Source organism: Erpetoichthys calabaricus, chromosome 18, assembly GCF_900747795.2.
Source record: "Erpetoichthys calabaricus chromosome 18, fErpCal1.3, whole genome shotgun sequence".
Classification (NCBI taxonomy): domain Eukaryota; kingdom Metazoa; phylum Chordata; class Cladistia; order Polypteriformes; family Polypteridae; genus Erpetoichthys; species Erpetoichthys calabaricus.
Window position 1 is genome coordinate 25,585,052 of NC_041411.2, and position 15,227 is coordinate 25,600,278.

Sequence of the window (15,227 nt, forward strand, 5' to 3'; positions counted from 1 at the left end):
GGGGGACTGCTGTAACCAATCTGAGCTAACACCGGGCGCAAGGCAGGAACTAATCCACGGCTATTATTTATACTATATGTTTATATTCACAGCCAGAAGGCAATAAATAAGTTCTCATAAGCAAAATAAAATACCAAATGAACAAAACGCCACATGTCCCATCACTTTGCTTTATAAATTTGCCTTCCCATTTAACAGTTCTACGACACCTTAAACTCCATATTCTCGCACATCGATCTTGACTATACAATGTTCTCCTCTCTTGCTAAATGAATCTTATCCCGGGGCGGTCTATTAAATTTTATTAATTGGTTTTCCGATGTTTATCTGTCCTGGTGTCTACATAAACACAGGGAACTCCAGTTTTTTTTTTATTAAGTCTTGCCTGAAGAAGGGGCCTGAGTTGCCTCGACAACTTGCATGTTGTAATCTTTTTTTAGTTAGCCAATAAAAGGTGTCATTTTATTTGACTTGTCACTATATTCAAGCTCAGATATTTTCATTTCAGTTGCTGTGCTACCATTGCTTGAACCTTTCTAATATCCATAAATTTCAGAAAAGTAAAGATTTGTTTTATCCATTCTTCTTATCGTCACTTTTTTTTTTACTCTTCCATACTACACCTTTAACTAGTGTTGTAACGGACATTGTAGTTATACCAGAGAAATGGCTACTATTTACTCTTTCAGTTGCTTGAAGATGAGAGCTCAGGTATAAGTAGTAACAGCCCGTCAATGCACCTAATTAACAATGGATAACCCTGGTTTTCATTCTAACCTTCTTTACTAACCAATGTTCACTGCTAATTAACTCCTTTTGTCTTTATTTTAATAGCTCTTTTTAAGGATTCAGTGCTCTGAATTGTTTCCTTTCTTCTTGAAAAGACAGCCGAACAGAAATGAGATGTGAAACGAGCCAACAGATGAGCAGCTAAACTGGGATTTCAAACTCCAACCAATTTCACTCCAATCTATTAATGGGAAGCCAATTCTGTCCATTAATTAAGCCTGTTATTTAATTCCATGGCCTGTTGCTGCTCTCATTCTGCAACAGTAGACTTTTCCAAAAATGTTGACTTTGTTTGTCTAAATGTTTTGGTGACCGAAGAGATCAACCTTACCAAGACCTTCACTTTTCTTTATTTTCAGATATTGTTTGACAGGCACAGGAGAACTGGTGATGTGGCGGCTCGTTTTGTGTCTCATTATTGTTTGGCCGCTAATTAAAAAAAGACAACTAATGGACCAGAGTCAAGTTAATTAAAACTAAAGCAAAAGAAGTTAATCAGCAGCAAAAACTGGTCACTAATGAAGATGGTTAGAATGAAAACCTGCAGCCACTGCGGCCCTCCAGGCCTGGAGTTTGACACCCATGACTTAAAAGAAATAACGCATGAAAAAGATTGGATGTGGCTAAGTAACAGCACCATAATCATTTGTGTGTTTCTTTAATATTCTACCATATTGAGAGCATAAACATATAGTAAAGCAACCAAAAACAGAATAGTCGATACTGAAAACACACACTTCTTGAGCACATTCTGTTCATTTTCTTTAAAAGGAATCCACAAAGAAATCCATGCAAGTAAAAAGAAAATAAGCAAGGATTACTCTAAAGCTCGGACCTTACCTCCACCCCAGGATTTAGCTTCATATCTTCTTCTTAGTTGGCACTTTCTTTTACATCTTCATGGGCTTTTCTTTAGACTTTGCCTCAGGTCCTTGTCCAACGATTGTTTCAATTTTATATACTTAATTTGAAATTACATTTTTGCATTAACAGCAAATCAGAACTATACTGCATACTAGAAAAATGTGATTACATAATGTAACAATACCATATACAGCAGGAATTTCAGACTTCAGTGGTGGAGGGCCATAGTAGCTGCAGGTTCTCATTCTAACCCATTTCTTAGTGACTTGTTTTTGCTGCTGATTAATTCATTTGAATTGACTTGCTCTTTAAGACTCCGACCCAATTATTGTTTCCATTTCCTTAATTAAGAGCCATACAATAATGAGATACAAAATGAACCAAAACATAACCAGCAAACTTTGACCATCCTACAATATCTGAAAATAAAATGGTGGAAGTCTCAGGAATGTTGATTTGCCCAGGTCCCCAAAGCATTAACAGTGGTCTTAAAAAAGCATATATTTTCAAAATAGTTGATTTTTTTTCTATTGCACAATGAGACCAGCAACAAGCCATGAAATTAAAGACGTTTTCATTAATAAGACGCCCAACTGAGCAACCGGTTGGAGTGAAATTGGTTGGAGTTTGAGGACCTGACTTTGTTGGTTTTGTGTTGACTCACTCACTTCACATTGCAATTCAGAGGAATGACGAAAAAATTTAGGGGAACAAATCTTAAAAAGTCAATTAAAACAAAGTTAATCAGCAGCAAAAACTGGTCACTAATTAAGAAAATGGTTAGAATGAAAACCTGCAGCCACTGCGGCCTTCCAGGAGTGGAGTTTGAGATCCCCAATATACAGAAAGGGGGCGTTTTCATGCTTACTGATTTTCAAGATACCAAAATTACATTGATTAATAAAATTACCATCTTTAACTCAAACAATGAAAATAGCATTAAATCTGGAGTAGGGCAACTACAATTACAGCAATTCAAATTATGACTTGTCAGATTTTCCTAATTTGAACTCTGATTATCTCTCCAAATGAAAACCTCAATAGAAAATCAGTGAAGGAAAGTCCTTTGAGACTTTGAGGCTGAAAGGATGAGGGATTTTTAATTTTAACTAGTCTCAATATAGTAAAAGTTATCTGTAATTTAGAATATGCCTAATCAAATGATTTGCCAGTCATCCACTCGTTTTTATCATTTTGATGACAGTATTGTCACCTCATTAAATAGCACTTTTCTTTCACTATTTCAATTTATTCCCACTCAAGTCCAATCAAATCCAAGCAATTCAACCTGAAAAATAAAGTGCACATCAATCAGCCAAGGACAAAAAACTCCATTTATAAACTATTGATGTCAGTGTATATCTAAATACACATCTCATTTTAGTCATTTGAAAAAAACGACAACAGGGCTGATCAATTTTGTAAAATCCATTAATCAAGAGTCTCAGAGTGAACCCTTGCACAGATCCACAACACTTGCATATTATTAGCAAAACAAACCCCATAGAAAAAACTCAGTCCATCATTGGGTATACAGTACAGCTCTTGCTGAAGTCACCAGTTAACCTTAAAATGCACATCTGGAAAATGAGAACAAAATATCCTACAGGGAGGATACGCGTAAAATAATATTTGGACAGGGAATAAAACCCCATTTTTTAAAAAGCATGGCATAATGTTCTATACTATATTCCTTAAGATAATGACTGTACTGCTGCAGCTGTGTATAATTGCAGTAACTTATTAAACCATAATACAAAAGTACCTTCTAGAATTATGAAGGAAACGGAGCACCAGAACCACAGCAACGGGAAATACTTGGGCGTTCAACTTCCGCTAAATTCATGAGTTTTTACGCAGTTATTGATCTTATGCGCACACTCAATTGAAGGGAAATAGGAACACTTGATATTTTAAAAAAGATTTTTTTTATTTAAAAAAATCCTTATTTCAAAATTCTTTATTAAATGTCCATTGTATTTATTTTAACCAAAGAGGAATGCATGAGGTTTCTTATATACAAAAGAAAAATCTATACGTTAACCAGAAGAAATAACAGTAGGTTGAACCAAAACAAATGCAGAATAGACGAAAAAAATCTATGGTATCTCTTTATTGCCATCAAGGTTCATGTTCTCTACAAATATTAACCTTGCTTTCTGATGCACACACAGAAGTAAATTATCAATTTTCCACCTTACTCTGCAGCAATAAAGTCTATCAAAACAAAAGGTAGATAACCGTCCAGAATCGGGTAACTATTCTGAACAAAATGGTAGACAAGCTAGAAATTTTACTTCCATAAGCAACAGAATACTGTCAGTTCTGTGTCTTGCAGGTTATACAGCTATGATATTGTATGACTGTACCACATCACATGTGAAGAGAGTACTCGGCCAACCTGTGTGCAAATACTGGTTGGTTAGACAATCACCTTTTCCAGCCTTCTTCACTCACAAGAAGGCAACTAAGCTCCTCTTTAAAACTATGTCAGAGTACGAGAAGCTTATGGAAAAGTGCCATGTGATTTATCCCTCTGGTGTTCTACACCTGATTAAAAAAAAAAATAAATCCGCAGACCCCTTAACACACCATCATCGGCGCAGACATGGACTGCTCCTGAAAGAAGCTTGAATGAAATGTTTCTGCTAACAGGAATAATTTAGCCTTAGGTCAATGTTTGCGTTTTTAAAACTTAACTTCATGGGAAATAAGGAGACATGATATGGCACTCCATATCCAAAAAAAAAAAAAAAAATCCAACCACACCACAACATGCACTGAACTGGACTGCTTCTGTAGAAAATAAAAACATCCTCATAAAAAGCAAACAGTTCAAATGTTTCCTTCCACTTCAGCATACGGGGTGAAATGTAGAATAAATTCCACACCCAGTTGATGTGCCTGCATACATTTATATATACATATAAATATATATAAAAAAGTCAAGATTTTCACTTTGATGTACCAAGGGGGTAGGGAGGGAAAAGTCCTTACAGTTTTCATAATGTAAGAAATGCCAGAAGATTGATTTTTCTTTTGTGTTAGTTTAGAAAAGGAGGGCACCCATGCTTCCAACTTCACTTTGCTCTTTCACAAAGATCTCAAAATACTGGTAGATGATTGTAACTGCCAATAAGATCCCAGTTCCTGATCCAATTGCACCAAGGAAATCTGCCATGACAGACAACCCACCAATGCAGAGGCCACCAAATGCTGCTGCTGTAGGAATGTACCTGAAAGACAAAATGAACTGTCAGCTTTGCTTTAACAAATTCTCATATTCAAAAATCAGTGGCTACTAAATGACATACCGACCTACTTCATTCACAAACACAAATTCAAACCTATCAGATTTTAACTGTCTTCAATCTGCTTTCTCAAGCAGTATGAGGTAAACCATTCGTTTTTAGTGAAGTGTACTTGTTAACAACTTTCAAGATGATGTTAAAGTGACTGACAAATGAATATAGTGAAGAAAAAAAGCAAGTAATGTATGCATGTATATTGCAAAGTGGCAATAGACCAATATTTTATATTATATATTTCAAAACTGTGGCCAGCTGCGTATTAATTTTACATTACATACTTTATGTCCATAAAAGAGAACGTGAGGCATATATGGAGTTATCTTCAGAATGTTCTGTAAAGTCTCTCGGCAGTGTTCACATTTTAAAATACATCAGATCAACTATTTCACACCACCTTATGAACCCAAGTAATGTGCAAAAACCTGATAAACCTTCCCGATTCAATAAACATCTGTACCAATACGCTTTTCTGCTCTATTCAATGCCTGCTCAAACACCGGGTTCCTGCAAACAAAGCACGTTGGCCAACACAGCCAATTTTACCTTCTCTGACAATTTGTCCTTTCAGCATGTCAGAATCCTCAACCTCATCATTGACACCAATGTTAAAGCAGTTTAGGTCCGCCCTCCCCAATCAGGGTCTTTCCTTTTAAGCTGCATAAAGCTTCCAACCATCTTAATGTTTCAGTTTACGAGAATTTATAGTTTTCATTTATCATGTAGCTTTGCTTTTGATCAACAATGCCTTAGTTATTTTTTATTAAACTTCACACAAGAGTCAGTTATCCGGAGTCGGGCAACTGTACACCAAACATTACCACAAGCAAGTCGGTTGATTCACTTCTGCTTGGGGCGGTACAAGCTCATAGTAAAAAGCATTTTTAAAACTTGTATTGTTGCTTTTTTTACTTAACTGTTTGCAAATTATAAAACTGCCATTTTGATAAGTGCTTGCATTACAGTGATAGTCTAGATACATTATCTAGAAAAATATAAAAATCTAAATTTGTCATTTGCTTTAGGGTGTTTTATAAATGTCGGAATATCTGAGCAATAAAACAGTATTTTAAGTACAGTTACAATTAAAATACTCTTTATAGTCACCAATTAATGTGAAGTCTAAACCATATTTAATCTTGCTATTCCCAAAACAGATATCAAAAAATCAAATGCATATAATATATAGCAACAAAGGGATATATCTGAAGTTAGCGCGCACAAGTGTGAGGAATATAGCACTAGAGCCCATGTTTACATAGTATGTCTGCATATTTTGTTAACACTACTAGTGTCTTTTACAAGGTTATGTGAAACAGACTCAAATTAAAACACAAACTGGTGCCCTTATGTAATGTGCATGAAACCAGGAAATAAGCTTCCCATAAACCTTAAATATACATTGACTGCCTTAGCATACAGGTGTAATTTTTTATAGATTCTTCTTATATACAACAATACGATTAGTCTTTCCTTTAATACCAACCTGTTGAGTTCATGGACCATAGATGTTTCTCTGTGGCCTCTCATAACCATCTGCTGTTCCTTTAATTGTTTTGCAACCTGTAGACCGCAAATACAAAAGAACTTCACCATGTAATCTTGTATTAAGTCGGGCAATATTTAATAAATCCTAATAAGGCCTAAGTTCACTATATATTATAACTGGCATATGCAAACATGAGGACATAACAGACTCCACCCACTATGTCCACCACCTTTAAAAAGCAATTTGTATTTGGAAAGTTAGCACAGGTGGGTGTTACAGTTCTTGCATTGTCAACTGGCCACGGTGTTTTCAAATTAGGCAGGCTTGATCATTTGGACCAAAGATAAAAGAGAGCTATACTTTAAAATGCACAAAAGGCTCTTGGGTAGTCCTAAATGTGAGCAGATGGTATTGCAAAAACACTGCATTCAAGAAAAATGTTTAACAATAGCATTGCCCAATAAACAGATCCAAGTGTTTAGAAGGTAAAATACCATGTTGAACTTGTAGCCTTTTTGTATTATATCAAACCAATTTTATAAGTTTAAAATTATGAACCCAGTCAGAGGAAGAAATGTGGCCCAGGTGTATATTCTAGGGCTGACGAGTCCCAAACTATATATAGGTCCCCAAAAAATACAAAAATCCCATCTCCAACCAAACCTTCACAGAACTGTTTTTCAAAATTGACCAATTACGTCATATCAATAAAAACCAAAGATGTTACTCAACTTTCAGTATATCACCATTTACAAATGTGTGTATACTGCAGAACAGTGAGTTATGATACAATATTCCAAATATTGAATTGCTCACTTTCAATTCATTACATTCAAACGTCAAGCAAAGAATCTGAAATATTTTCAAGCATTGTTAAACACATTAAACAATGAAGCATAATGAATGCAATCAAACACTCCATTCCCAGTACTTATGAGTAACAGAAGGTATTTTAATGAGATGTTTGTTTAGACGGGAAAAACTGGGCTAAATACAAAGCAGATGTTCCTATTAAAACAGCAGCAGTAAGAGTCTGCATTTTGAAGAGGGAAAAAAAATGCACTGAAGTTAATGCACTGAACCAAAATCTGATCAGAAATGCATTCCTCAATTCTGCACTCTGAAAAGTGTTAAAAAGGCTGGAAATTCACGTTGACTAAACTATGGTGAAAGCACAGTGATCAAGAGAATACTTCTACAAGATTAAAGGTGAACACCTGAACATAGACAAAAAGTAATGTCTAAACAAATGTAACTTCTCCAAATATTTATATTCTTTATACATCCCTTACAGTTTGACTACTCTGCTACTGAAACATTTTAGGTTTCATTTCAGCAAAATAGGTCAGGGAAGTTAAGACTTCTTTTTGCATCCTCATTACTAGACTAGGATGAAACATCCCATGTATGGAAAAATCTTAATATTGATAATTTTCCAACATTTCATGTTTAATTTCCTTATTCCACACCTCTTTGATGCATTGTCTTAGAAATCAATCATTCTACCATTGAACTGCTAGAGACTGACATTTTCAACCTACTCCTACCCAAACTTTAAAGTTGAATGCTCATAATGTACACATTCCCAGTGGGAGCGGAGTAGTCTCGTGGCCTCGGAACCTCTGAATACATGAATACACTTTATGATGCTTTTAAGCCAACTCTCAAATCCACACTTACATCTTTAGCTGAAGAGCCAGACACCTCAATCCAAGTCTTGGAAAAAAAGGCACAAGACCCCAACATGAAGACAATATATATGAGAGCATGAACTGGATCCTCTAGAACAGACGTGAAAGATTCAGGCGGTGACAAGTAATAGCACAAACCACCAACTGGGTAGGCCCGAGCTGGTCCACCAGCAGAAGTGTCCTAATTAAAATAAAAATGAAATGTAGAATATAAACAATATGCTGTGACACATTGCATAACAAAATATGACCCATATTTTTCCAAAGAAATATGAATTTATTGAACACAGTTCACACTGAAAACGTAAGGTCTTGGAAACCGAACACTTATTTGTGCCTCACAATACTAGTATGTCAGCACAACTGGGCCATTCATGCTAACATCCAGATACACTAAAGTTTTACTTTTTGGGGAGCCGTTTTAATACATATCCTTTGAGTAGCAATGAAAACAAAATCTCTGTTTTAAGGTAATAAGAAAGGACATTAGTTTTACCAAGTAGTCCATGATAACACAATACAAACATCTAGGCAAAACAATTATTCTTGAAGATACTTACAGACCACGTTCCCAGTAGATTCACTAAGAAGTTTCCACTGAAGCGAGTGGACAACATCTGAGAGATGACATACAAATTGGAAACCAGGGCAGACTGAAGGATGATTGGAATGTTTGAGGTATAAAAGAGCTTGATGGGATAAGTGTTGTACTGACCCCTGTATCGGGCTGATTTAATTGGAAGATCAACCCTGAATCCCTAAATAGACAAAAATATTACATCACACAAATATATACATTTTTCATGAAAGTATCAGTCATGTATGAGAAAACAAACCCCTGCAGGGAAATGCTGTCTTGCAGGGATATGGCACCCCTCTTCCTTACGCACTTTCATACCAAGTGTATAAAATCTAAGTAGCTTCATAGTTTACAAAGTACACAGAAAAAGTAACTAGTCACTTACCTGGAAGTAAATAACCACAGCAAACACAAACACAGTAGCAATCAAATTCATGAGGTTAGGGAGGTTCTGACGATAAAAGGCTTCTCTAAGGGCACGGACTTTGTCTGTACGGGTTGCCAGGAGGTGGAACAGAGCAATTATAGCTCCCTCAAACTCCGTGCCTAAAGGTGGAGAAAAAATTCCACACATCACAATCATGATCTCCCTCCTAATACTATAGCAAAACTATAAACAACGTTAAGAATTTGAGGATTACCAAGGTTAAAAGAGGAAAAGCTTAACAAAAATTTATATTCATAACTGACTCAAAACCAGAAGTGGAATAACAAAGAAAATTAATTCAACCCAACAATGCCCCAACAAGATTTACAATGCTCTACAGAGTAGCCTTTGGGGGACAGATCAATTAGGATGGGTGGCATGTTACATTACAGAGGAAAATTCAATGTCCATTGGAAAATTAAACAATGCCAGGGGTCTCTTCCTTACTTTCACACTTGTCAACACCTTCCCTTTTAAAAACTTTATTGAATACATTTGGTACCAATGCTTTGCAAGTCAACAACTACACCACTTAAAGACAGACAACTATGAACAGCTGCATCCCACTTCACCATCCTCCTAATCCAACAAGATATTACTGACATACCTCTACCAGTGTTCACAGTGGTTGGGCTGAAAGCTTTCCAAACGATGGTCTCGCAGATATTGGTTGCAATGAACAATGAAATACCAGAGCCCAAACCATAGCCCTTCTGAAGCAGTTCATCCAGGAGCAAGACAATCAGACCAGCAACAAAAAGCTAGAATAAGAATTTAGAAATTGTACTTGTTAGAGCAATGTCTGCTGTCTTTACAAAGAATACAAATATTAGCTGCAATATTTATCACCAACTTGAAGTATAAAACAGATCATTCTCAGACTAAATAAATATCAGGCCATCACTGCAATAATGCAGTAGTTTATTCAGAATAACGCAACAATAAGCAAGATGACATATGGCAGTCTGTTTAAACAAAAATACAAAAATATAGAACACAGAAAAATTTATAAAGGATCATCTGGTTTTCCACAAGACACACAGGGAGATATTATGTGAAATATAGTTTGAAGGTAACCACTAAATATTTCAACAAAACAAATGTGACTTTACCTGGATGATTATAAGCAAGCAAATGCCAGCTCCCATTTCAGATGGATCTCCATACATTCCTGTCATGACGTACACAATAGCCTGGCCAATTGTAATGATCATTCCAAATACTAAAGAACAAACAGATCAACCGTAAAACTACAGGCAACATTGGTGCAGCACATTTGATGATATAATTTTACAATAGTTAAGGTAAAGCTAATTAACTCTAGGGTAGATTTCCACAATCTACACTTAGCATTTCCAAAGATGCCAGATATTAAAAGCATGGCTGTGATTTACAGAGTTAAAGTCACAAAAAAAGGTGGTGCTCAATGGTCAATGCTTAATATTCTGCTTCTACAATTATAAATATTAACTAGCTTGAGTAAAAAAATATTTCCATTGTTATCCATTTAAAGGGTACTATTTAAGTTCTCATTTAACTTTTTCAAGTAGCCTGCATATGTGAACAATTCTATCTAGTTATCTTCATAGGAGAGTAGGAGTACAACTACAGAAGAGTTTAAAAGAAATTCTAAAATTGGTCCAAACTGAGAGCCTAAATACCAGACACAAAAGAAAATGTACTCACATTTCTGGGCTCCATTGAAGAGGGCTCTGTCTTTTGGAGTATCACCAACTTCAATGATTTTAGCCCCAGCCAGTAACTGCATGATGAGGCCAGAGGTCACAATTGGTGAAATACCAAGCTCCATGAGGGTACCTAAGCAACAAGATGCATTAAATATTTAAGTATGATCATAAGAAAGATGCATCTCTATCTAAAATGCTCAACAATGACTTCCTGTGTAAAACATGCTCACTTTACCACACACTGTGTCTAAGTAAACTACTTTAATTTTAATATCGGAATACATTTCACATAAATCCTGTCTTAATCATTGTTTAATATTACAGTAAGATCAACCTAAAAGTATCTTAGCAGTACTGGAATGTGATTGCATTTCCATAACATTCAAAAGTAATATCTCAAAGGCAGGTAAGCTGTCATAAATAACCTGACAGATGTGACAAGAGCTGTACCTCTATTTGATGCCAGAATAACTCTCATCCAGTAGAAGGGGTCAGCTGAATCTGATGACATAATCCCAAACAAAGGAATCTAGAAATACACATTAATAAAAGATTTCAGAAGAAGTTTGTCAGTTATTCAATATCAATTACAAGAGCCAACACTAATAAATTAAATACAGATGCTAATCAACTCTGTCTTCAAGAATTGTTTTTCCTGGTTTGGAAATTGAACTACACTGGTTTGCATGCAGAAGCAGAGCATTAGTATTCCAACCCACTACTTAACCACACTGATGCATGATCGATAGATACAGATGGAACTTTGTTCCCAAGGGGAAATTTGGCTTTTTACAGAAGCTCTTTAAATAAATATATAGCAATAGCTATAAAGCAAGAACATTAAAAAGAGAAGTTCCGACTTGGCTGTCACAGTGAGGCATCACACAGATGTATAGCTGTCATTCTAAAGGAGCTCAAGTAACATTTCTTGACATTCTTCTACAAAATAATTTGTTGTCTAAAAGCACTTAGCATCAGAGACAGGATATGCAGTATTGCTTATAATGGCACTCAGTTTTGTTTTTTTAATACCAGGTGAAAATTTACAAGACATCAAAGGAGATTTCTTGCATTTTAGTAATTGTTGAACTTAAAGGGTGGAACAGAAATAAAGTCCTTATCAACAGCAAATAGCAACTTTTTCAGCACCATATTCAAATGGGACATTTAAAACCAACTATCTAAAAATCATTGAAAATATAATGAAACAGCCATGGTGCAAAAGACTACTGCAAACACCAGAAACCCAGCGTTCTCTTAGTTAAGAAATTTAGTTTTTTAGCCATTTTATAATTTTTGTTCTTTGTTAATTAAGTTTTACAGCAATTAACTTCACGCTTCTTTATACTACACACCAAAAATGTCCATGTGAACAGAATTTGTGAAAATAATGCTTAGTAGGCGGAAAAAAAACCAGGGGTAAAAAACAGTGGTTACATACAGTTCTATCTATACAGAAATAACCTCAAATAAAACAGACCTGGACTGTAGATGAATACTAAACAAAATACAAAAGAGTGAATTTTGGGCCAAGTTCTCCATAACAAAAACACACTTACCTGGCAACATACTAAGAAAATGAACAAGGTAATAGCAGTCCATAGTACTTTTTCTCGGAATTGAATCTTTAAAACAGAAACAAAACAAAGTCAGTAACGTCATTATAGACTTGTTATGGCAATATGACAGTTTGTGAGTTGTGTATTAAATTAAGTATTCTTAAATTATCTTAGCTTCCAGGCTTATAACCAATTTTAGATCACACACCCCTACATACAAGGTCTCCACTGATATTACAGGTCTGTTATGCCTAATAGGAAAACCTTTGCATCATCAATATCTAGCTGCATTTTTTGCCATTGTAGTTCCAATTCTCACCTAAAGGTAGTTTACAATAAATTGTTTTGAACTACCAACAAACATGGGCAAAAGCAAAACACTTCTGCTTTTTGGCATTTTATCACAAAAAAGTATAGGTGTGGTTCTCTCAATATCTTTAATGAAAAAATAACCATAGATCAATTTAATTACGACTAAATAACTCGGTGGCATGGTATAAATTGGGCTTGAGAAATAACACTCATTGAGCAGTATACTATCATGCTCATTCGGTGTCCACAACAGGAGCAAAACTCTCTTAAGACCTTTAGACATACTGTATCTATAAAACACACCTAAATTCAATTAAACAATTTTATGAAAGTCTTGGTATTTAAAAAAAAAAAGTGAGCTACTGCACATGGTTTCCAGGCATAACTCAAGTATTCCAAGTATCCTTGTACATAACATCCACAACGACTACCAAGAGTCACCTTTTGCAGAGTTCCTATGTCAACATATTTCCATTTAAGATTTAAGCTTAAAATTCCAAGCACACAATTTCACTAATTTTTCTACTATTTTTATAAAAAGCCAACAATATGGGTTTGCTCCCACTCCAACCTGTTAACCAAAATCTAATTCAAATAAACCACTGCTTTTAACGTGTTTATAGTTCAAAGGCTTCATGCATTAGGACAACCTATGCGTCAGTATTAACTTAAAAAGTAATCAAAATAAAAGCAAAAAAGAATGCTACTTACTTTTCTTTCTGGTTTCTGAATTTCTGGTAAAACCGCACAAAACGGCTTTATTACTTCTAAGAACTTAACTATAAAAGAAGATAAGAAAAAAAAAATGAACAAAAAAAAAAACTTAAGGACGAAATCCCAGGGACTCCTGTGACACAGCCTGCCCCGAAAAGTAAAGCAGACGTGGCACTCAAGTTTTCATTGGAATCTCACTACTCCAACGACTATCTAGCCCTCAATAATGCACCTCCGCTTTAAAGAATCGTTTACAAACTGGTTTAAAATGCGCTGCTGCGTTTGTAGTTTTAATGTCGTGCTTTCGTTCTCGAAATACGTGAAAATACCCAAGTATGCAATACCTGACTTCCAACACACAACAAACCCACATTCAAGACAGTAATTTTCCGTACCGTTTGATTAAGGCATTAGTAAAATTTCCTGCCCTGTCAATATTAAAATAACGCCAACTACCCCACCTAAATCTTTAGGTTTTAAAATCACTGTATGCAAAATGACCATATCCAGATCGACAGGATTGATTACGTCATCATTATAGGAAAAGGGTAAGGATAATTAACTTTATATACTAAATCCTGCCTTTTCTTTCATCACGACCATCTGGGCTAATAAATATCACAATTTTTCTCATTAACCATCATTACGGGGGTTTTCTAAAGAAAGTCATTTTTGCAAAGCATCATTGTCACCAGCACTACACTACACTGCACTGCGCTTTCTAATACAACCTATAGGATATGAATCGGCAAATACCTAAAAAAATTAAGGATGACAAACGCGCAACTACCCAGTTACTGTAACTACGGTTAAACCCAACAGTTCGTTCCGTCATACAAGCTGACTACAGCGCTGAAAAATTGCACAAAGTGTGACATTTAAAACGCTATTTAAGTACTTGAACATTAGTTACTATTTTTTACCAACATAAAGATGGCCTCCGTCCTCATTCAAACACAACGGGCCGCATCCCCAGTTTGCGGTAAAAATTCATGCCGTTGATACTTACTCCCCATGGTGGCCTGGCTGTAGTTCACTGGTCCCGAAACGTTTCAGAAGGCGCCTCCGGCTTGGTCTCGATGTGCTGAGCTGACCGGCAGCTACTTGAGAAGAGAACACCGATAAAGACACGTCAACACTACTCAAGGTTCAGCCTCTGGATAAACCACGTCAGTGCGAGGCGGACTTGCTTCCGATACGTTTCTGTGTACCGCCCATTGGTCTTCCGTATCCGGTGCGTGCATGCGCGCGTACCCGCGCCCTTTCCTACATGCACGACCTTTATGACGAACGTGTTCGTGCGATGGTGAAAGCACGCGCAAATCGTATAGCATTAGCAAATTGTTCCTGCAAGACTGTTTTTCCCCTATTTATTTTTAAACAAGAGTTTATCGAATTCTTGATACTAACTCAATAAAATATAACAACCAAAGAAATCTTAACATTCTAACAATTTAAAAAAGTTACACACAATTAAGTGGAATGACACAAGAAATTATTGAACACAGTAAGTGTGTTCTCCTACCTGTGCTAATAAGAATCAGCTGGGTTACTACATTTTGTTAGGTGAGAACTTGTTTGCTTCGCAAAAGTGTGGGTTACCCTCCTCTGAAGGCAAGTTAACAAATCATTTGTTACCAAGCTGTCAGACAAGAAACATCTTGTGATGGGTAGAGACAAAGAGCTCTCCCAAGACATTTCTGAGAAGATTGTGAAGCCACATAGCAATGGCACTGGTTAGTGATGGATTTCTTCTGTACTGCTAAATGTACCTATAAGCACCAATAGGGTCATTATTCACAAGAG

The 15,227-nt window shown here is 35.9% G+C and overlaps 1 protein-coding gene across 1 annotated transcript; it reads right to left on the reverse strand.

The window, feature by feature from the left end:
* Nucleotides 1-3,601: 3,601 nt before the first annotated feature.
* On the reverse strand, nucleotides 3,602-14,638 carry sec61a1 (SEC61 translocon subunit alpha 1). Its single transcript, XM_028824859.2, has 12 exons — nucleotides 14,431-14,638; nucleotides 13,419-13,486; nucleotides 12,396-12,461; nucleotides 11,287-11,365; nucleotides 10,835-10,966; nucleotides 10,261-10,370; nucleotides 9,756-9,909; nucleotides 9,107-9,267; nucleotides 8,702-8,899; nucleotides 8,131-8,322; nucleotides 6,448-6,524; nucleotides 3,602-4,889 (listed from the first exon to the last, which is right to left on the reverse strand). The coding sequence occupies exons 1-12, from the start codon at nucleotides 14,435-14,437 to the stop codon at nucleotides 4,703-4,705; spliced, it is 1,431 nt and encodes a 476-aa protein (XP_028680692.1). The 5' UTR covers nucleotides 14,438-14,638; the 3' UTR covers nucleotides 3,602-4,702.
* Between the last annotated feature and the right edge of the window lie 589 nt (nucleotides 14,639-15,227).